Source organism: Amyelois transitella, chromosome 28, assembly GCF_032362555.1.
Source record: "Amyelois transitella isolate CPQ chromosome 28, ilAmyTran1.1, whole genome shotgun sequence".
Classification (NCBI taxonomy): domain Eukaryota; kingdom Metazoa; phylum Arthropoda; class Insecta; order Lepidoptera; family Pyralidae; genus Amyelois; species Amyelois transitella.
The window spans coordinates 2,393,958-2,416,230 of NC_083531.1; the positions used below are offsets into that span (position 1 = coordinate 2,393,958).

At 34.4% G+C, this 22,273-nt stretch overlaps 3 protein-coding genes across 8 annotated transcripts in view; 1 reads left to right on the forward strand and 2 right to left on the reverse strand.

Moving 5' to 3' along the window:
* The window catches only part of LOC106134387 (leishmanolysin-like peptidase), a 59,971-nt gene extending 51,577 nt beyond the window's left edge, over nt 1-8,394 (forward strand). Inside the window, exons 8-19 of one of the 6 annotated variants that reach the window (XM_013334418.2) lie at nt 473-610; nt 1,256-1,321; nt 1,870-1,993; nt 3,007-3,108; nt 3,292-3,479; nt 4,193-4,216; nt 4,503-4,635; nt 4,990-5,149; nt 5,480-5,574; nt 6,618-6,689; nt 7,154-7,285; nt 8,058-8,394. In XM_013334418.2, coding sequence (XP_013189872.2) covers nt 473-610; nt 1,256-1,321; nt 1,870-1,993; nt 3,007-3,108; nt 3,292-3,479; nt 4,193-4,216; nt 4,503-4,635; nt 4,990-5,149; nt 5,480-5,574; nt 6,618-6,689; nt 7,154-7,285; nt 8,058-8,204 — 1,381 coding nt within the window. In that variant the 3' untranslated portion in view covers nt 8,205-8,394. The remainder of the gene's footprint in view (nt 1-472; nt 611-1,255; nt 1,322-1,869; nt 1,994-3,006; nt 3,109-3,291; nt 3,480-4,192; nt 4,217-4,502; nt 4,636-4,989; nt 5,150-5,479; nt 5,575-6,617; nt 6,690-7,153; nt 7,286-8,057) is intronic. The other 5 variants (XM_060952239.1, XM_013334419.2, XM_060952240.1 and 2 more) reach the window with 5 other exon arrangements.
* A 2,187-nt stretch (nt 8,395-10,581) lies between these two features.
* LOC132903587 (uncharacterized) lies at nt 10,582-11,649 on the reverse strand. Its single transcript, XM_060952183.1, has 3 exons — nt 11,553-11,649; nt 11,161-11,305; nt 10,582-10,808 (listed from the first exon to the last, which is right to left on the reverse strand). Exons 1-3 carry the CDS (start codon nt 11,553-11,555, stop codon nt 10,582-10,584), a joined length of 375 nt encoding a protein of 124 aa, XP_060808166.1. The 5' UTR covers nt 11,556-11,649.
* Nucleotides 11,650-11,667: 18 nt separating this feature from the next.
* On the reverse strand, nt 11,668-17,746 carry LOC132903548 (uncharacterized). The gene is made up of 7 exons (XM_060952121.1): nt 17,736-17,746; nt 17,289-17,462; nt 15,832-16,003; nt 14,362-14,506; nt 12,891-13,086; nt 12,237-12,399; nt 11,668-11,727 (listed from the first exon to the last, which is right to left on the reverse strand). Exons 1-7 carry the CDS (start codon nt 17,744-17,746, stop codon nt 11,668-11,670), a joined length of 921 nt encoding a protein of 306 aa, XP_060808104.1.
* Between the last annotated feature and the right edge of the window lie 4,527 nt (nt 17,747-22,273).

Here is a 22,273-nt window from a genome sequence, read left to right on the forward strand (position 1 = left end):
ATTGAGTATAGATTATCTTTAGCGGGTCACGTTTGTTGAAGTATAGCCCTAGAATTAGTTGAATTAGTTCATCGTCCATTCTTCATAAATTTACTAACAGTAGCACTTCATTCAACTAAGGGAGGGATATTAAAATTTCAAGCCGTATCATGTCCCTTAGACTGAAGTATGCAGAGATGTACTTTTTTCAGTTTCTACCTACCCCTCTGGAAAAGACGGATTGTTTATTATTAAACCTAAATTGAGTTAGCCTCGAAGTAAGTTCAAGACCTGTGTTACGAGATACTAACTCAACGGTACTATATTTTATAATAAATACTTATATAGATAAACATCCAAGATCCATGCCAATTAGAAAAAGTTATTTTCTCATCATGCCCTGGCCGAAATTCGAACCCGGGACCTCCGGTGTCGCAGACAAGCGTACTACCGCTGCGCCACAGAGGCCGTCAATTGTCAATTTTTCTTTCAGACCAGTAGCGGGACACGCCAACTTCTGCCCCGGCGAGTTGTCTACCAAAGACCGCGACCTCCCCTCCGTACTGTCGACGGTAAAGCACGAAATGTTGCACGCTCTGGGTTTCAGCGTGTCTTTATTTGCGTTTTACAGGTAGAAATGACGTTTTTTTTTCTAGAAAGGACTTGTGTTTGTGTGGGAAAATTATAACAATGTTAAGACATTTAAAATGTTATTATGTATTAGGTAACATACCTATTAAGATATATAATAATAATATTAAGATATTTAAATATTATTAAGTATTTTTTTCACCCTTTATGTGTCGTCGTTTCTTGTTAAGCGGACTTGACGGGTTACCTACAAACATACATACATATAATCACGTCTATATCCCTTGCGGGGTCCACAGGCGGGGGAGCCAACACTCTTGAAAAGGCTGATAGGCCATGTTCAGCAATTTGGCTTATGATAGAATTGAGATTCAAATAGTGACAGGTTGCTGTTGCTAGCCCATCGCCTAAAAGAAGAATCCCAAGTTTATAAGCCTACCCCTTAGTCGCTTTTTACGACATCCATGGTAGAGAGATGGAGTGGTCCTATTCTTTTTTCTATTGGTGTCGGGAACCACACGGGTTACCTATCTACTGAATTTATCTTCTGGGAATATACATACATACATATTTATAATCACGTCTATATCCCTTGCGGGGTGGACAGAGCCAACAGTCTCGAAAAGACTGAAAGGCCACATTCTGCTGTTTGCTTTTTAAACTTAATTACATTTTGTTTTTTCAGAGATGACAATGGTGACCCTTTGACTGAAAGGCGGTCTGATACCGGAAACCCACCTTTAGATGAAGAGTGAGTATAACAAAATCTATATCTATACTAATATTATAAAGCTGAAGAGTTTGTTTGTTTGAACGCCCTAATCATAGGAACTGCTGGTTCGAATTTAAAAATTATTTTTCCGTTGAATAGACCATTTATCGAGGAAGGCTTTAGGCTACGTAACATCACGCTGCAACTAGGAGCGAAGAAATAATGGAAAATGTGAAAAAAAACGGGGAAAATTATTCACCCTTGAGGGCTTCAATGATGCCCAAAATAATTATTCCACGCGGACGGATGCGCGGGCACAGCTAGTAGTTATATAATAATATATAACAACAAATATTTTGCTACGAGTAGGTACTTTAAAAAAAGAATAGTTTTTGCTAAATATATTCCCCATTGGCCCTTTTATTGCTACTAATTTAATTTATAATACTATGTTTTATTAAATTATATATATATATAATTTAATATTACTTTCGTTAGTAAATTTAAAAATTGTGTTCTATGCGCTATGCTATTCTCGTGTGTGTGAGGCACATTTTTAATAACGTATTTATTTTCCATATTTTCAGGTTACAGATCCACAGATGGTCAGACAAGGTGGTGAAGAACATCTATAGGAAAGACTGGATGATCAGGGGAGGGTATACTGAGAGGAAATTTCATATGATTGTAACTCCACGCGTGGTTAAGGAGGTAATTGAAATTGATCTGTATACTGTGGTGACGTCAGTTTAGTTTTATTATTTGCTGTAAAAAGGGGTTATTCAATTAAGTTTTAGGTTATTTAATTTGACAGCAAAGTATAATAGATACATACATACATACATACATATGGTCACGTCTATATCCCTTGCGGGGTAGACAGAGCCAACAGTCTTGAAAAGACTGAATGGCCACGTTCAGCTATTTGACTTAATTATGGAATTGAGATTCAAATAGTGACAGGTTGCTAGCCCATCGCCTAAAAGAGGAATCCCAAGTTTGTAAGCCTATCCCTTAGTCGCCTTTTACGACATCCATGGGAAAGAGATGGAGTGGTCCTATTCTTTTTTGTAATGGTGCCGGGAACCACAGGGCACTATAATAAATACTTTTTATTAATATGATTACCTTCTTTACAGGTTATATAAATACATTTTTTTTAGGTATGATTCAAAGTGTGTTCTAAAATTTTATGTATTATGAATGTCCTTCTCCGTACTCCGTACTATATTTCGGTATGCAAAATTTCATAAAAATCTGTTCAGTGTTTTTGACGTGAAAGACGGATAAACAAACACCTTTCACATCACAAAATATTATAAAGTCTAATATCTCTGTTATGGATGGATTTTGTTCCTGTTTGACATATTGGGAAGAGGGTTTTCTGAGGCAGGTTTTATATCTATTAATGCTATCCGTTCGAAGCTGGGGGCTTGTTTTCCTAGTTATAATAAAAAAACCCTGAGTCACTTAGCTGGTATAAAAGTTAAATTTTCTCATGTTATAATCATGAGTGCCGTGTGGTTCCCGGCACCAATACAAAAAAGAATAGGACCACTCCATCTCTTTCCCATGGATGTCGTAAAAGGCGACTAAGGGATAGGCTTACAAACTTGGGATTCTTTTTTAGGCGATGGGCTAGCAACCTGTAGACAGCAAACTATAGACGTGACCGTATGTATTTATGTTATAATCATCAATGCTTCTTTTATTGTTATTCATAGGTTCGGGAGCATTTCAACTGTTCGTCTTTGGAAGGTGCCGAATTGGAAGACCAGGGAGGGGACGGAACAGCTCTCACACATTGGGAGAAGAGAGTTTTTGAGGTCGGTAACTAAACATCAATGCGGTTGTTTTATAAAAATATAATGGCCAATGACCATTGAGTCGTCATGATTAATAAAAAAATTATAAACTGCGTACTTTATTAGCTTATACGTCGAATAATATTTTTTAAAAAAATGACGTTTGGATTCCCGCCAAAAGTTTTTGTTACTTTTTTTCATCAGAACGAAGCAATGACGGGCACACACACTCAGAACTCAGTATTCAGCAGAATAACCCTAGCCATGATGGAGGACACAGGCTGGTACCGTGCGGACTACAGCCACGCAGCACCCCTTGATTGGGGAAGGGGGTTAGGGTGCCGTTTCGCTATGAAATCCTGCAAGGAATGGCTAAACACACAAAGGTTGAGGTACTTTTTGATTTTTATGGGTTGTTTTTTTATTTGAATTATTAATTAATAATTCGGGTCCAATGGGGTTTGTTCAGGGGTGAATCGGGACTTTCAGTGCGATAATTTTCCAGCTTTCGGTTCTATTTATTCATGCTAACTTAATATTTATTAACCTTTCGGATGTTGGATATACATATTTAGTTTTTTTATTATTATTTCTGAATGCGGGTCCAATGGGGTTTATTCTGGGTCTATTTTCTTGCCTTCGCTTCTACTTAATCATGCTAACTCACTAACTATTTATTAACCCCTCGGTCGTTGGTTGGTTACATAATAATAGATACTTTTACTATTTTAAAAGTTATATATTTTAACAAAAACCGGCCAAGTGAGAGTCGGACTCGCGACTTGTTGACTTAATATTTTAATTTTTAGTATTTGTTGTTAGAGCGGCAACGGAAATCTATGATGTGTGAACATTTCAGCTTTCTAGGTATCATTGTTTATGAGATACAGCCTGGTGACAGACAGACAGACAGCAGAGGCTAATGGTTTATCTTTTAGGTACGGAACCCTAAAAACAAATTATTTTGAAATATCCAGACTAAAATAATTACGCTTGAGTTATAGAAAGAGCCACAATAACGTTTTAGTATTTTTATTGCTTATTTTCCTATATATTTATACGTACCCAATGACACTACTAACCACTAACTTATTTCTATTTCAAGCAGCGGACCTGATGATTTAGCAGAGTGAGTATATTTTAAGAATATATACTTTTCTTTTTAGTGTTTTTTTTTTAATGTTATCTTTGGGTCAGCAGTTTCAATATATATTTTATTGTTAATTGTTTATGTAACTCTGTATTTTTATAATTGCAAGCTATTTAAACGGAACGGAGCTAGAGGAGTAAGTTTTAAAAATTTACATTATATATATTTTACATTGCATAATCAACTATTTCCCCTTATATTCTGTAGTCCTATCATATTGTCTTCGTACTTCGTGCTAACGATAGAACACTATTTCTTTCCACAGACGGAAAAACCCCGCGCCATTTTGCGAGCGTATAAAAGGGAATCCCTTGCGGACAGAATGCTCGTCGCGGCGTGATGCTGTGGTTCTCTGCAATCTCGTCAGACATGACACTATACTGCCAAGAGCGTATCAGGTGGGTGATTCTATCTATACCTTCAGTCTAAACTCGTACTGAACGTAGCCTTCAGTCTTTACGAGACTGTTAATTCTGTTCTACTCCGTAATGGATAAAGTCTTGATTGTATGTATGGCATAAACAAATGATTGTCTATGGTCTGCATTACGTTTAACGCTAGCTGGTGCTATTATTGTTACTATGTATGTTAAATTGCAGTGAAATCCGACTAGTCTTAGATATAAAATATAAAACACACAAGAAATAAAAAATTCTCTAAATATTTTATGTTCCTAAATTTAGACTTAATTCCTTAAATTTAGTTGGCAAATAAATAAATACATTTGGGACGGTATCTTTAATTTTTTCCAGCACTTCGACATCCTCCCAAACGTGCCTCCAGGCGACGAGGCGCACTACGGGGGCTCCGTCTCGTTGGCTGACTACTGCCCTTATTTGCAAGAGTTCACGTGGAAACACAAGAGCGTCTTAGTTAGAGGGAGTCGCTGTTCTTATGAAGAAAATACGCCAAGTAAGCCATTAGGCCTGTAAACTGTATCGAATTACAGAACAACGCACAGAAAGGACAAAGAGTTTATACATATATAGCTTTTGGAATGCCAAAACAGTTGACGATCAATTTTGCAAAAATGAAATATTGGGGTGAAAGAACACAACGGGGTAAAATGTACAAGAAAAAAAATCTTTAAGCGTTGAAGAATATTCTATTAACTTTTAGTGGTAACAAACGATATTATTTTATTTATTTTTTCTATACAAGTTTATAAAAAATAAAAACTACCCATACATATGTACATAAATACATGCAATTATAAAGTAAAAATAATATCGTCTTTCACAGAGACTGATGTTAATTTCGCATTAGAAAATTACGGTCCGCATTCAAAATGTTTCGAACACAGCGACAAGGTTTGGGAACAGAAGTCTTGTCGGCAGGTGAGTCCGCCATATTGATTCCATCATCATCTTTCTAGCGTTTGTCCTGATCCCGTTTACCCTGGGGAAAAGCTTGGGGCCGTGCCGTGTGGTTCCCGGCACCAATACAAAAAAGAATAGGACCACTCCATCTCTTTCCCATGGATGTCGTAAAAGCCGACTAAGGGATAGGCTTATAAACTTGGGATTCTTCTTTTGGGCGATGGGCTAGCAACCTGTCACTATTTGAATCTCAATCCTATCTTAAAGCCAAATAGCTGAACGTGGCCTATCAGTCTTTACAAGACTGTAGGCTCTGTCTACCCCGCAAGGGATATAGACGTGATTATTTGTATGTATGTATGTAAAGCTTGGGGTCTACTACTGTGAATAGGAACCATGGAATAGAAAGATCTAATACGCACTTATCATGATCAAATCTGGGAGGTCCTTGCGAAGGGTTAGTTCAAAAGCACCCAAAACCGAAGAGCTTGCATGAAGAGAGTTAAGAAATTTCAATAATAAATAAATAAATATATACGGGACAAATTACACAGATTGAGTAAGCGTCGTAGTAAGTTCGAAACTTGTGTTACGTGATAATAACTCAACGAAACTATGTATATTTTATAAATAAATACTTATATAGATAAACATCCAAGACCCAGTACGATCAGAGAAAGTTCTTTTCTCATCATGCCCTGGCCGGGATTCGAACCCGGGACCTTCGGTGTCGCAGACAATCGCACTACCGCTGTGCCACAGAGGCGGTCAGAGTTCAATCATTCATATATTCACGTCTATATCCTTTGCGGGGTAGACAGAGTTAGCAGTCTTGAAAGACCGATAGGCCACGTTGAGCTGTTAGGTTTAATTATATGTAGAATTGAGATTCAAATAGTGACAGGTTGCTGGCCCATCGCCTAAAAGTAGAATCCCAGTTTATAAGCCTATCTCCTTATGAATGTGGATGAAAGAATTGTGCAGTGATCGTGGCAAGATGAAAGATGTATTCTCTGCGTACCCCGTACCTATGTTTATAATTATAGTGATATATTTTACAGATTCGAGAATGGCAACACTGGGGCTCTGGTTGCTACAAATATAAATGCGAGAGTGGACGACTCCATATTGTTGTGAGTATTTTGTTTAATTTTCATTTTAAATACTTTTATAGCAAAGAAAAAATCTTATAACAAAATTTATATATTTTATTTTCATTTTAATTGCTTTACAAGTTAAAGGGAAAAAAATAACAAAATACTTCAGTTGGTAAAGGCTTTTTAATACAAGTGAATTATAGAAAGTTAAGGGTAATTTAAAACTGAATTGAATTAAGGTATGAATATAAAATTCTTCCATTCCACCACACGGAACAAAAATAAAAAGAATAAACATAAGTTGAATAAAGAAAGAATAAAAATAAACATAAGGAGAGGGATAGACTTTTAAACTTGGGATTCTTCTTTAAGGCGATGGGCTAGCAACCTGTCACTATTTGAATCTCAGTTCTATCATTAAGCCCAACAGCTAAACGTGGCCTATCAGTCTTTCAAAGACTGTTGGCTCTGTCTAAATATATAGCTAATATTGTTTTCAGGTTGGCAACTATTCGTACACATGTTTTCACGCGGGGCAAGTATTACAAATACGCATAAAAAAGAAGGGCTGGTTACATAAGGGGGGCGTGGTATGTCCGCCTTGCCGGGAACTCTGTGCTGACGAATTCGCCGTAAGTATTCTAGCATATATATTTATTATTTTATATATATATTATTTTAGCATTTGACGGCCTCGGTGGCGCAGCGGTAGTACGCTTGTCTGTGACCCGGGTTCGTATCCCGGCCAGGGCATGATGAGAAAAGAACTTTTTCTGCTTGGCCTGGGTCTTGGATGTTTATCTATATAAGTATTTATTATAAAATATAGTATCGTTGAGTTAGTATCTCGTAACACAAGTCTCGAACTTACTTCGAGGCTAACTCAATCTGTGTAATTTGTCCCGTATAAAAAAAATATATATATTTATTAGCTTATCCCTTACTCGCCTTTTACAACATCCCCGGGAAATAAATGCGAGTGGTCCTATTCTCTATTGACTGGAACCACACAGCACTAAATAATAGGTATACTAATCAATCACTTAACTACTCTCTATATTAATCAACTAACGGATTTAACTAACTAGCTTGGTGGAAGATCTGTACGTTGTGATGATCAAATCCGAATAATAATAAAATTGGGTGACAGAATAAAAAAACAGCAATAATAAGAGCGTGAAGGCAGGATTAAAAAATTGAATGCTTAGATGGTTTGGTAATATGGAAAAATTGAATGCTAGCAGGTTCACTAAGAAAATAAACAACATAGCGAAGTATTCAGAGACGGATGAAACGTAAGGAATCGTGAAAAGTGGAAATATGTAGACTACTACTCAGGGTTACTCACAAATCACTTTTATGAATATGATTAGACCGATATTGTTTTCTTTATTATTTTTATAGTCTAGAGGAGAATACTGCAAAGGTGGCGAAGAAGCGATGCCGCCTAACCTCTACGCCAACGATTATTTACACTGTGGAGCAGTGACAATTACGCCGTCCGCCATCTTGTTCACGGCAGCCATCTTGTGGCTGCTCAAATCGTACTGAGTATTTTAATTATTTAAGACGCAAAATATGTAGCAAAAGCCTTGTTCGATCCACGAAGGTTGTGTTACTAAGCCTGTAGGTTTTATTAATCAGATTCTCGGCAAAGATAGTTTTAAAAAAAAAAACATTTTTAGATGGCAACCAACACGTCTTATTGAAATGGTGTTGCCACTTTCATTGAATTACCTAATTATTGGGGTAATAAGTTATGAAATTACAAAATTTATTTTTAACCTGTTACTCAAGAATGTTATATTTCCTTTTAAATCGGACAAGGTTTTTTTTTACATACATATTGTATAAAAGTATGATATTTTGTAACTAATTGTGGTTGTGTGTTTTGTAAGCAAGATATGCTTTCTAAGTATTATATGTGTTTGACTTGGCTTAGCAGTCTCCTTAAAGTCCATTTCTGTAAGTATTGACTCTGTTGTTAAACAAAATTGTCACGTCTCTTTGTTGAAAAATACTTTTTAAAATTAATTTATAGTCATGAGAAGAAAAAGCTAAATGGAATAACAGATAATCAGTTTTTTTAGGTATCATTTTTCTTTTAGGAATGAATTTTGTAACAAAAGATTGTAATCAAGATTAATTTTTTTATTTACCTTTATAGGTTATTTTTTGTACATACATAAGTATAAACATTTTCGATAAGTTTATTTTACGACCAAAATAAAAGAAATTACCCCGTTGTTTTTTTAATTTTTTGACGTAGGTTATGTGTGTTGTGTAAGGAATGTTTACCAAATACCTAAATTAATTTAGGCATTTATTTGAAACATTACTTACTTAGATCTTTTAGTTATTTTGATAGTTATCATGGAATAAGTGTTATAAGTACATGAATTTCAAGGATGTATTAACATCGACAAAACATTTTTTTTTCGAATTTACTAGATATCAATTTTCTTCGCACTGTGAATATTTTTTTATGATTTTTGTGATTTTAAACTTAAGTTACAGTTTTATTTTTATGTAAAAAGACATTAAGGTACTTCGTTTTATCGACCAATCGTGTAAATAGTAAATTGTTTAGTCAAATAGTTGTAAGTCTTTCTTAAATGCCATACTTAACTTATATTTTTACTTATTGAAGTCTTAAAGAATTTTATTTTTTATTTCTTTTAAAAACTTTGTTTATCTTAAAACTAGGTTAAAAAAATTAATAATATGTTATGTGTTATTAGCTCTTAATTTTATCTATGGGCAAAAGTAAGTATACAAATTAAGGTATGTAATTTTTACCAAAAGTACTAAAAGCGAGCTCCAAAATCAATTTTCTAATCTTATATATTATACAGAAAAACTGCTTGATTTTTTATTTGTAAGGAACTCAAAAACGACTAGACTTATTTTGACGAAATAATGTAAAATACTTTTCTTTTTGGAACGTCGCACGGAAGCGAAGTCTCACGTAAAAATTTATAAATTACTAATGTAAATATTATACATTTATCGAACTCGTAAGTATATTAAGTTATGTTTGGTGCTTACATTGTGATTTTATTTTCATTCCTACATATGTTATGCAATTAAAAGAATTACTTTTCTTTTTTAAGATAAATATGTACATTATAGATTTATATTTAATTTTTTTTTCTGTTGAATTACGATGTTGCAAATATTTGATCTTCTGGATCTATAAGGCATTTTTATATAAAAAAAATTGTTTATTTCAAAAAGATTTATTGGAAACAAAATGTAGTATTGCTTTTTAGCAAGGATACTTAATAGTTATATACTGTAATAATTATGAAAATGTAAACGTACTGATTTGTATGAAAATAAAAGAATATTTTTCAAATTGAGTTTTTTTATTCACCATTTAATAATTTTTACGTTCCTTACAGAATGCGAAATTATATTGTGACATCATTTAAATAAATCAACAAATCTAAAAGACAAAACATTGCTTGCAGATTAATAATTTCTTAATTTCAATTCAGGGCGATGCCATTTTTATCATACGATAAACTGTCGCTGTTTCGCTTTTTATTTTCAAGTGAAACGGGACAGCGATAGTTTTATCGCGCGATAGAAACGGCGTCGCGCGTGTAATGCTATGCTTGCAGGACTGAAGATAAATATATATTTCTGCAAAACTGTAAAACCATTTGAAAAACAAAATATTGAGAAATACATACATTTATCACGTCTTAATCCCATAGTGGTAGACAGAGTCAACAATCTCAAAAAGACGGAAAGGCCACATTCAGATGTTTGGCCTAATGATGAAATTAAGAATAAAATAGTGACAGGTTGGTAGCCCATCGCGTCAAAGATGAATCCCAAATTAACATAAGCCACATAAGTGCGCGCGTAAATAAAAAAAAAACTAATCATGGCCGCCAAGAACCGGTTTAATTCACAAAATTTACGTTTGATAAACGTATTTATACTGCGATGATGGATATTTCTTCACTTTGTTCCTGAGACTGTGATGACCGCCATAATCAGACCTTCCTGGTATACCCATTTCATCGAAATAATTCTCAATAAGTCTTGATGATAGCACTTTTGTTAAGAAATTAACGAAGAAACCTTTTTTCAATTCGAAAAACATCGATGGCTCGTCATTTTTGAAATGGACTATTTCCGATTCTGCAAATAAAATACAAGAATTCACGTCTGTCCGTATCCCTTACGGTGTAAGTGAAGCCTACAGTTTTGATATGGATTTTAAATTTAATTTAAAGCCTTAAAGTTCATCCCAAGTTTATGAGCTTTTCTCTTAATTGACTTTTACAACCTACACAGGAAGAGAAGCAGCTGTTACAGAACAAAAAACATAGTATGTACCAGACACTATGTTTTTTGTTCGGTAACAGTCCAGCATTTAAACTTGCATAGCTTAGTCGCCTTTTACGACATCCATGGGAAAGAGATGGTGAGTGGTCCTAATCTTTTTTGTATTGGTGCCGGGAACCGCACGGCACGGAAATTATTTTCTTACTCAAATTGGTTGGAGTCCTTCCACTCCTGTGTGTTTGACCGAAGGCAGCCTCTTTGGCTATCTCGATGACCTTGTCGAGGTACTTCATTGTTGTGCTGCGTCTAAATTTAGGCTCGTTGACGAATTCTTGTACTGCACCGACAATCTGTGCCCGTTTGTGAAAAAAATTTAATAAAAAAATTAACATATATAAAAGCGAGTGTTTAATGAACTCATAAATGTTTCATGAAATATAAGCAAACAGAAGGATTTGTAGGTGTCGTGAAGAAAACTGTAGAACAAGATATGTAGATTGCACTGTATTGTCACAATACTTTTAAGGATATTTTACACTTTCACAATATGCACTGATGAACTAATTGATTATTAAAATTAAAAGGACTTTAAATTACCATAATCAATAAGTTGGACTAATAAAACAATAACTTCAATTCGGTTTGGCGCTAATCATACAATTTTTGTTCCTTTTTTTTTTAATTTCACTTGTTTTCCAGCCAGTACTACCTACTAACGAATGAGGTTATGTCTCATTTTAACTGCCTGTTTGACCAGCGAGGCATCTAGATCCTAACCAGAGGGCTTTAGGTCAAAGATTAAGCATTGTTGCAGTGGGCAAGCGTTTTACAGGAATAGGTACTAAACAATTTATACTAGTTTTACATTCATTCATGTTTTTTAATGTAGACAATGTTCATTCGTCCATGATTTAGATTTAAGAGATCTTCTATATTTGTATATTGACGTCCGATGAAAATGCTGCAGTGTAGTTTGTTCCGCCGCTTCTTCTACACATGCGCTTTGGAAGCGGTAGTAGTTATAATTAGATTTAAGTGATGTGACGTCAATAAGTGATACCTTGTATCCTATTTTGAAAATAAATCTATTCTTTTTTATTCTATAAATTACGAGTTTTTATATTCTTTTAATGGACAATGTGAAAAAAATCGGGGGAAAAATATTCATCATAGAGGGCATCAGTGATGCCAAAAATAACTATTCCACGCGGTCGAAGTCGCGAGCACAGCTATTATAAGTATATATAGTGATAGTTATTAATATACTTAGAAATTACTTACGCTATCAACCAAGGCAGCAGTTTTTCTCGATCTAAATTCCGGTCTGTTAGCGAGTTTTTTGAGAGCATCAAACGTGTCATCGACAGTTCTGATGATTTGCTTACTTCTCATATTTGGCTCATCATTTAGTTCCTCATCTTCAGCTCGCATTTTCTTGTCATAGCTAAAAGAGGAACAGGCACACATGCCTCATGTTAAACTTAATTACATATTTTATGAGTGAGGCAGAGCTAAAAATTATAATAAAATAAATAAATAAAAATTAACTTTATTTTTTCTCCACAACAATACAACTGATTTATAAAACTTTCTAAGGCTTATAAACTTGGGATTCCTCTTGTACAGCTGCAGCAGCTTATACAGCTGATCGTGGCTTTTCAGTCTTTTCGTGACTTTTAGCTCTGTACATATATACATACATATGGTCACGTCTATATCCCTCGCGGGGTAGACAGAGCCAACAGTCTTGAATAGACTGATGGCCACGTTCAGCTATTTGACTTAATGATAGAATTGAGATTCAAATAGTGACAGGTTGCTAGCCCATCGCCTAAAAAGAATCCAAGTTTGTAGCCGGGAACCACACGGCACTATTGCCTATTGTACTTTACAAATTGTAATTGTTACAATAAGAATAAACAGATAAATATATACTTTGGCAAGTATTTCTTCGGATGCCTTCGTACGGAACTGTGATGTTGGTTTGCGGCCGGCATCATTTCCATATCGTCCATATACCTCTCAATAAGATGCGATGATAACATTTTTCTGACAAAATCCACGACGAAGTTTGTTTTCACCTCGAAAACCATAGACGGTTGCCCGTTACGGAAATGTACTAGTTCTGTCTCTGAAAATAATTTTAAATTCTGCCGTGGTATAATTAAAATGCCGTTATCTGACATCAGGATTTACACCTTTTTTACCAGAAAAATAAGAAAAAAAATCTCTTTCGATCTGTATATACGACTTTTTGTTACCTTTAAGTCATAAATAGGCGTTCTCATTGATGAATGGCATCAGTTTAAATTTATACCGCAGTTTTTGACGTTTTACTTTAAACAAGGATTTGGCAGATAACGGCATTTTAGTTATACCAGGGCAGAATTTACATACATACACACATCTAATCACTTCTATATGCCTTGCGGGGTAGACAGGCTTTACGACTTCCATGGTAAATAGCTTGCCATGTGGTTCCCGTCACCAATACAAAATGAATAGGACCACTCCATCTCTTTCTCATGGATGTCGTAAAAGGCGACTAAGGGATAGGCTTACAAACTTGGGATTCTTTTTTAGGCGATGGGCGAGCAACTTATCGCTATTTGAATCTCAATTCTATCATTAAGCCAAATAGCTGAACGTGGCCATTCAGTCTTTTCAAGACTGTTGGCTCTGTCTACCCCGCAAGGCATATAGACGTGACCATATGTATGTATGTATACATACATACGTCTAATCACTTCTATATGCCTTGCGGGGTAGACAGGTTTTACGACTTCCATGGTAAATGGAAAAACAAGAAAGCCTACGTTTGACTAGGATAATCAACTGTATTCAAATTATACAAAACGTTATCAAAATCGGTTCATCAGCTAAGTCATGAAATAGAAGTGGATTTATTTTCGAAACCCGGCCAGGGCATGACGAGAAAAGAACTTTTTCTGATTGGCCTGGGTCTTGAATGTTTATCTATATACATACATACAATACATACATACATACATATAGTCACGTCTATATCCCTTGTGAGGTGGACATAGCCAACAGTCTTAAAAATACTGATATGCCTCGCTCAGCTGTTCGGCTTAATGATATAGAATTGAGATTCAAATAGATTTAGATTATTAAATACTAGCTGTGCCCGCGACTTCGTCCGCGTGGAATAGTTATTTTGGGCGTCATTGAAGCCCTCAATGATGAATACCCTGTTTTTTCACATTTTCCATGATTTCATCGCTTCTTATAGTTGCAGCGTGGTGTTATATAGCCTAAAGCCTTCCTTGATAAATGGTCTATGCAACACAAAAATAATTTTTCAATTCGTACCAGAAGTTCCTGAGATTAGCGCGTTCAAACAACAAACTCTTCAGCTTTATAATATTAGTATAGATTTTCTTACTCAAATTCTCCGGCACCCCCCCTGTCCTGTAGGCTGGTCCAAAAGCTGCCTCCTTGACTATGTCGATAACTTTATCGATGTACCTCATCGTCTTGCTACTCCTGAATGCTGGCGCGTTCACGAATTCTCTGGCAGCTTCGATTATCTTAAACCATTTAGACGTCAGTTAACATACATACATACATATGGTCACGTCTATATCCCTTGCGGGGTAGACAGAGCCAACAGTCTTGAAAAGACCGAATGGCCACGTTCAGCTATTTGGTTTAATGATAGAATTGAGATTCAAACAGTGACAGGTTGCTAGTCCATCGCCTAAAAGAGAATCCCAAGTTTGTAAGCCTATCCCTTAGTCGCCTTTTACGACATCCATGGGAAAGAGTTGGAGTGGTCCTATTCTTTTTTGTATTGGTGCCGGGAACCACACGGCACGTCAGTTGAAAAAGAGAAAATATTAAAAAAAAAATCGGGTGTCTGCAAAGTCGTTTCACTGACGATAGTTAAACGTGACAACGTCTTAAGAAAATACTGATGGAATGGTGGTAGCATTATTCAAAAGAAAATTTAAATTTCATTTGTTTTCCACTTTTTATTGCACTTGATACTCGACCTTCTTCGTTGTTACCTTTTCCCACTTTCTACGCGGGGTCGGCACAGTATGTTAGTTTTTTCCAATCACTTCTGTCAATTGCCATCTCACTGGTCACTCCCTTTCTCCTCATACTATCCTTTACGTCGTCCATCCATCTCTTTTTCGGTCTTCCCCTATTTCTTGAACCTTTCACTTCCATATTTAAGGCTCTTTTAGTAACCTTCCTCTCTTCTCATGATGTGTCCGTACCAACCCAGCTTATTACCATTCATCTTTTCATTTATTGGCGCTACTTTCATACTTCCTCTTATATACTAATTACGTATTTTATCCACTTGATACTCGACCAAAACATGTAAATGTACTTTAGTATAGTACCTAGCCGTCCACGCAGACGCATCGCTCACTCAAGTAAGAGAGAGACGGATGTCGAACGCTGCCGAACGCGAAGGCCGATTGTGCCTCTTTGTCGCTCGTTCCGAGCTCTCGCTTGCACTTCAAGCCTTACATAGAACGCCGTGTGGCTCCCGGCACCACTACAAAAAGAATAGGACCACTCCATCTCTTTCCCATGGATGTCGTAAAAGGCGACTAAGGGATAGGCTTACAAACTAGGGATTCTCTTTTTGGCGATGGGCTAGCAACCTGTCACTAGTTGAATCTTAATTCTATCGTTAAGCCAAGCTGTACGTGGCCATTCAGTCTTTTCAAGACTGTTGGCTCTGTCTACCCCGCAAGGGATATAGACGTGACCATATGTATGTATGGAACGCCTCAGAGCGAGGTAACGCCGCATGACTCATGTTTTTTTCGTGCGTGCAGCCGGCTCAATCGAATTATAAGACGTTGTCACGTCAAAAAACAAACCAATCACTTACATTTTCAATAAAAGACAAGTTTTTAATAGCTCTGAACTCAGGCTTCTCCACTATACTCTTGAGAGCGTCAAATGCCTGGTTAATGACCACCACCGTCTTCTCGCTCCGGTCTGACTCCAGGGTTGGGTTGGTGTTACGTGCGACATCATCAGCTCGTTTCTTCACCTCGAATCTAAAATAAATTCTCACATTTATTTTATTGGGTTGGCATATAACAAAATGATAGTTGTTAAAACTTTCTTTTAAGTGAAAAAATAAATGCTTGTGTCATGAGAAAGTAATTTCACATAAACATAATCACGTCGTTATCCCTTACGGGATAGACAGGGCCGACAGTCTCACAAAGACTGCAAGGCTACGTTCGACCAAAGCAAGGCATAGCCTAAACCACGGTTTAAAAAATTTGGTGTGAAGGTTGCTTTAGTATTTAGAGGGTTTAGACCACTTAAAAGACATCTCAAAATTCCCGTGGGAACAGACCTATTTGTTTTACGAATGCGGAGCCGCGGGCGTATTATATCTAGTATATATAAAATTCTCGTGTCACAATGTTCGTTCCCGCACTCCTCCGAAACGGCATGACCGATTCTCATGAAACTTTGTGAGCATATTGAGTAGGTCTGAGAATCGGCCAACATTTATTTTTCATACCCCTTAGTGATAAGGGTTGTCCAACCATTACATTTTTTTTAAACTAGAAATTACTTTAATATCAATTACATAGCAAAACATTTTTTTTGCTGGGACAGCTAGTATTATACATATAACTTAAATGAAATTGAAATTTCTTGAAATGTGAGTTATAATGTTTGTGTATATATGTATGTAGAATTATATAGGATAAGGATTTGTACGTACTTTTGCCCGATTCAAGTTACTCTCCTCTTAATTACTCAAAAGTTGCCTGGAAGAGATCCCTGAATGGGATAAGTCCGCCTTTGTATATTTTGTCTTACAAAATTATTTTTGTGCTCTTTCGTATTTACAATAAAGATATTACAAACAAACAAACAAATGACGTGAAAAAGTGCCTCCGAAGGTTATTTACTGAATAAAATATTTGACGGCCTCTGTGGCGCAGCGGTAGTACCTACGCTTGTCTGTGACATCGGAGGTCCTGGGTTCGAATCCCGGCCAGGGCATGATGAGAAAATAACTTTTTTTGATTGGTCTGGGTCTTGGATGTTTATCTATATAAGTAAGTATTTATTATAAAATAAATATCGTTAAGTTAGTATCTCGTAACACAAGTCTCGAACTCACTTCGAGGCTAACTCAATCAGGGTAATTTGTCCCGTATAATTAATTATATTAAAAAAAAAAGAAATATTAACAAAAAAAAATATATTGATTTTGATTTTCTATTTTTATATAATTCATAAGTAGTTTCCGTTAAAAATTGCTGTAACCATTTTGGTAATTCAGTTAAGTACTTATGGAACTCCAAAAATAATTACCTTCGAACTTTTGACTTCGCAACTGTACGGTGGTCAGATTTGGCTGGAATTACTTTGTGCACGTACGCATTCACTTCCGACTGGTTCCTGTCATCCTTGCTGACTTCCAGCAAGACGTAGGAAGTCGAAAATTGGAAGGTCAATACTGTAATGTCGGTGAAGTTAGCATAACAACTTTCAATATATCAAAATTTTATGAGAGTTCTATTCGCATCCACAATAGTTCTATAGTTCCTGGTGGTTTTTAGAAAAAGTTCTAGTAAAATGAATTTTTTAAAAATTTTTGAAAAAATGATATGCCAACTTCCGGTAGCATATCATTTCGGACAAATTGCAATTTTTTTGGTTGTTAATTATTCATTAGGATCACTTTTATAGTTCTAGGTACTTCTAACAAAAAGTTCTGGCTTATTTGCTTCGGAAAAAAATAATAATGGGAACATGTACCTAGACGACATGATTTCACAAAATTGAATAATATATTTATTTAACTGTTACAGAAGAAAAAAACTTTCTTGTTTTAAGTCTTGTACACCAAATCAAAATAAATATTGAAATAAAAAACTGTGTGAGAATAAAAACAAGCCCAAGACGGATGAAAGTTCAATTTAACGGTATTATATGAAATTCTTTCGAAAGAGTAAACATTTTATTCTAGCAAAATACAAACTGCAATAATACTGTAAAAGTGTAACTCATAAAAATCATAAATCATAACAAATAAAAACATTTTTTATTACAGAAACATCAATCTCTCACAATACTATCACCATATAAGTACTTTGATGAAATTACCGATGTTTGTAAAACATCTAGAAAAAAAATATATTCTAAGTCTAGGCAATCAGAACTCTTCTGTTTTACATAGAACAGGTATATACCTATACACAAACATCAAAATCTAGACCAGAACTCTAACAATACTATCAGCATATCAAGGGTGAACATCAATACTTTGATGAAATTATCGATGTTATTAAAACATCTAGAAAAAAAATATTCTGTAAGTCAAGGCAATCAGAACTCTTCTGTTTTACAAAGAACAGGTATATACCTATACAAAAACATCAAAACCTAGACCAGAACTCTTACAATACTATCAGCATATCAAGGGTGAACATCAATACTTTGATGAAATTATCGATGTTATTAAAACATTTAGAAAAAAAATACTTTGTAAATCTAGGCAATTAGAACTCTTCCGTTTTACAAAGAACAGGTACATTCCTATACAAAAACATCAAAACCTAGACCAGAACTCTTACAATACTATCAGCATATCAAGGGTGAACATCAATACTTTGATGAAATTATCGATGTTATTAAAACATCTAAAAAAAAAAAATATTCTGTAAGTCAAGGCAATCAGAACTCTTCTGTTTTACATAGAACAGGTATAAACCTATACAAAAACATCAAAATCTAGACCAGAACTCTCATAAAACTATCAGCATATCAAGGGTGAAATTCAATACTTTAATGTAATTATCGATGTTATTAAAACATCTAGAAAAAAAATATTCTGTAAGCCAAGGCAATCAGAACTCTTCTGTTTTACATAGAACAGGAATATACCTATACAAAAACATCAAAACCTAGACCAGAACTCTTACAATACTATCAGCATATCAAGGGTGAACATCAATACTTTGATGAAATTATCGATGTTATTAAAATATCTAGAAAAAAAATACTTTGTAAATTTAGGCAATAAGAACTCTTCCTTTTTACAAAGAACAGGTACATTCCTATACAAAAACATCAAAACCTAGACCAGAACTCTCATAATACTATCAGCATATCAAGGGTGAACATCAATACTTTGATGAAATTATCGATGTTATTAAAACATCTAGAAAAAAAATATTCTGTAAGCCCAGGCAATCAGAACTCTTCTGTTTTACAAAGAACAGGAAAATACCTATACAAAAACATCAAAACCTAGACCAGAACTCTTACAATACTATCAGCATATCAAGGGTGAACATCAATACTTTGATGAAATTATCGATGTTATTAAAACATTTAGAAAAAAAATACTTTGTAAATCTAGGCAATTAGAACTCTTCCGTTTTACAAAGAACAGGTACATTCCTATACAAAAACATCAAAACCTAGACCAGAACTCTTACAATACTATCAGCATATCAAGGGTGAACATCAATACTTTGATGAAATTATCGATGTTATTAAAACATCTAAAAAAAAAAATATTCTGTAAGTCAAGGCAATCAGAACTCTTCTGTTTTACATAGAACAGGTATAAACCTATACAAAAACATCAAAATCTAGACCAGAACTCTCATAAAACTATCAGCATATCAAGGGTGAAATTCAATACTTTAATGTAATTATCGATGTTATTAAAACATCTAGAAAAAAAATATTCTGTAAACCAAGGCAATCAGAACTCTTCTGTTTTACATAGAACAGGTATATACCTATACAAAAACATCAAAACCTAGACCAGAACTCTTACAATACTATCAGCATATCAAGGGTGAACATCAATACTTTGATGAAATTATCGATGTTATTAAAACATCAAGAAAAAAAATACTTTGTAAATTTAGGCAATAAGAACTCTTCCTTTTTACAAAGAACAGGTACATTCCTATACAAAAACATCAAAACCTAGACCAGAACTCTCATAATACTATCAGCATATCAAGGGTGAACATCAATACTTTGATGAAATTATCGATGTTATTAAAACATCTAGAAAAAAAATATTCTGTAAGCCCAGGCAATCAGAACTCTTCTGTTTTACAAAGAACAGGAAAATACCTATACAAAAACATCAAAACCTAGACCAGAACTCTTACAATACTATCAGCATATCAAGGGTGAACATCAATACTTTGATGAAATTATCGATGTTATTAAAATATCTAGAAAAAAAATACTTTGTAAGTCTAGGCAATCAGAACTCTTCTGTTTTACAAAGAACAGGTATATACCTATACAAAAACATCAAAATTTAGACCAGAACTCTAACAATACTATCAGCATATCAAGGGTGAACATCAATACTTTGATGAAATTATCGATGTTATTAAAACATCTAGAAAAAATATTCTGTAAACCAAGGCAATCAGAACTTTTCCGTTTTACATAGAACAAGAACATACCTATACAAAAACATCAAAATCTAGACCAGAACTCTTACAATACTATCAGCATATCAAGGGTGAACATCAATACTTTGATGAAATTATCGATGTTAATTCAACATCTAGAAAAAAAAATATTTTGTAAGTCTAGGTAATCAGAACTCTTCTGTTTTACCTAAAACATCAACAGATCTATACAAAAACAGCAAAATCTGATCCAGAACTCTCATATTACTATCAGCATATCAAGGGTGAACACCAATACTTTGATGACATTATCGATGTGATTAAAACATCTAGAAAAAAAATATTTTGTAAGTCTAGGCAATCAGAACTCTTCTGTTTTACATAAAACAGGTATATACCTATACAAAAACATCAAAATCTAGACCAGAACTCTCATAAAACTATCAGCATATCAAAGGTGAACATCAATACTTTGATGAAATTGTCGATGTTAATAAAACATCTAGAAAAAAAATATTTTGTACGTCTAGGCAATCAGAACTCTTCTGTTTTACATAGAACAAGAACATCCCTATACAAAAACATCAAAATCTAGACCAGAACTCTAACAATACTATCAGCATATCAAGGGTGAACATCAATACTTTGATGAAATTATCGATGTTAATTCAACATCTAGAAAAAAAAATATTTTGTAAGTCTAGGTAATCAGAACTCTTCTGTTTTACCTAGAACATCAATAGATCTATACAAAAACAGCAAAATCTGATCCAGAACTCTCATATTACTATCAGCATATCAAGGGTGAACACCAATACTTTGATGACATTATCGATGTGATTAAAACATCTAGAAAAAAAATATTTTGTAAGTCTAGGCAATCAGAACTCTTCTGTTTTAGAAAGAACTGGTATATACCTATACAAAAACATCAAAATCAAGACCAGAACTCTTATAAAACTATCAGCATATCAAGGATGAACATCAATACTTTGATGAAATTGTCGATGTTAATAAAACATCTAGAAAAAAAATACTTTGTAAGTCTAGGCAATCAGAACTCTTCTGTTTTACAAAGAACAGGTATATACCTATACAAAAACATCAAAATTTAGACCAGAACTCTAACAATACTATCAGCATATCAAGGGTGTACATCAATACTTTGATGAAATTATCGATGTTATTAAAACATCTAGAAAAAATATTCTGTAGACCAAGGCAATCAGAACTTTTCTGTTTTACATAGAAAAAGAACATACCTATACAAAAACATCAAAATCTAGACCAGAACTCTAACAATACTATCAGCATATCAAGGGTGAACATCAATACTTTGATGAAATTATCGATGTTAATTCAACATCTAGAAAAAAAAAATATTTTGTAAGTCTAGGTATTCAGAACTCTTCTGTTTTACCTAGAACATCAACAGATCTATACAAAAACAGCAAAATCTGATCCAGAACTCTCATATTACTATCAGCATATCAAGGGTGAACACCAATACTTTGATGACATTATCGATGTGATTAAAACATCTAGAAAAAAAATATTTTGTAAGTCTAGGCAATCAGAACTCTTCTGCTTTACAAAGAACTGGTATATACCTATGCAAAAACATCAAAACCTAGACCAGAACTCTTACAATACTATCAGCATATCAAGGGTGAACATCAATACTTTGATGAAATTATCGATGTTATTAAAACATCTATAAAAAAAATATTTTCTAAGTCTAGGCAATCAGAACTCTTCTGTTTTACATAGAACAGGTATATACTTATACAAAAACATCAAAATCTAGACCAGAACTTTCATAAAACTATCAGCATATCAAGGGTGAACATCAATACTTTAATGAAATTATCGATGTTATTAAAACATCTAGAAAAAAAATATTTT

What these genes read in the sequence shown, in the direction of transcription:
- LOC132903587 (XM_060952183.1), bottom strand. An exon ending in AAGGACTCCAACCAATTTGA is followed by an intron (nt 10,809 to 11,160) that starts GTAAGAAAATAA and finishes TTTTATTTGCAG; the next exon opens with AATCGGAAATAGTCCATTTC.
- LOC132903548 (XM_060952121.1), bottom strand. An exon ending in ACTTGTCTTTTATTGAAAAT is followed by an intron (nt 14,507 to 15,831) that starts GTAAGTGATTGG and finishes AAATGGTTTAAG; the next exon opens with ATAATCGAAGCTGCCAGAGA. An exon ending in CTGCTGCCTTGGTTGATAGC is followed by an intron (nt 11,728 to 12,236) that starts GTAAGTAATTTC and finishes CCCTCTGGTTAG; the next exon opens with GATCTAGATGCCTCGCTGGT.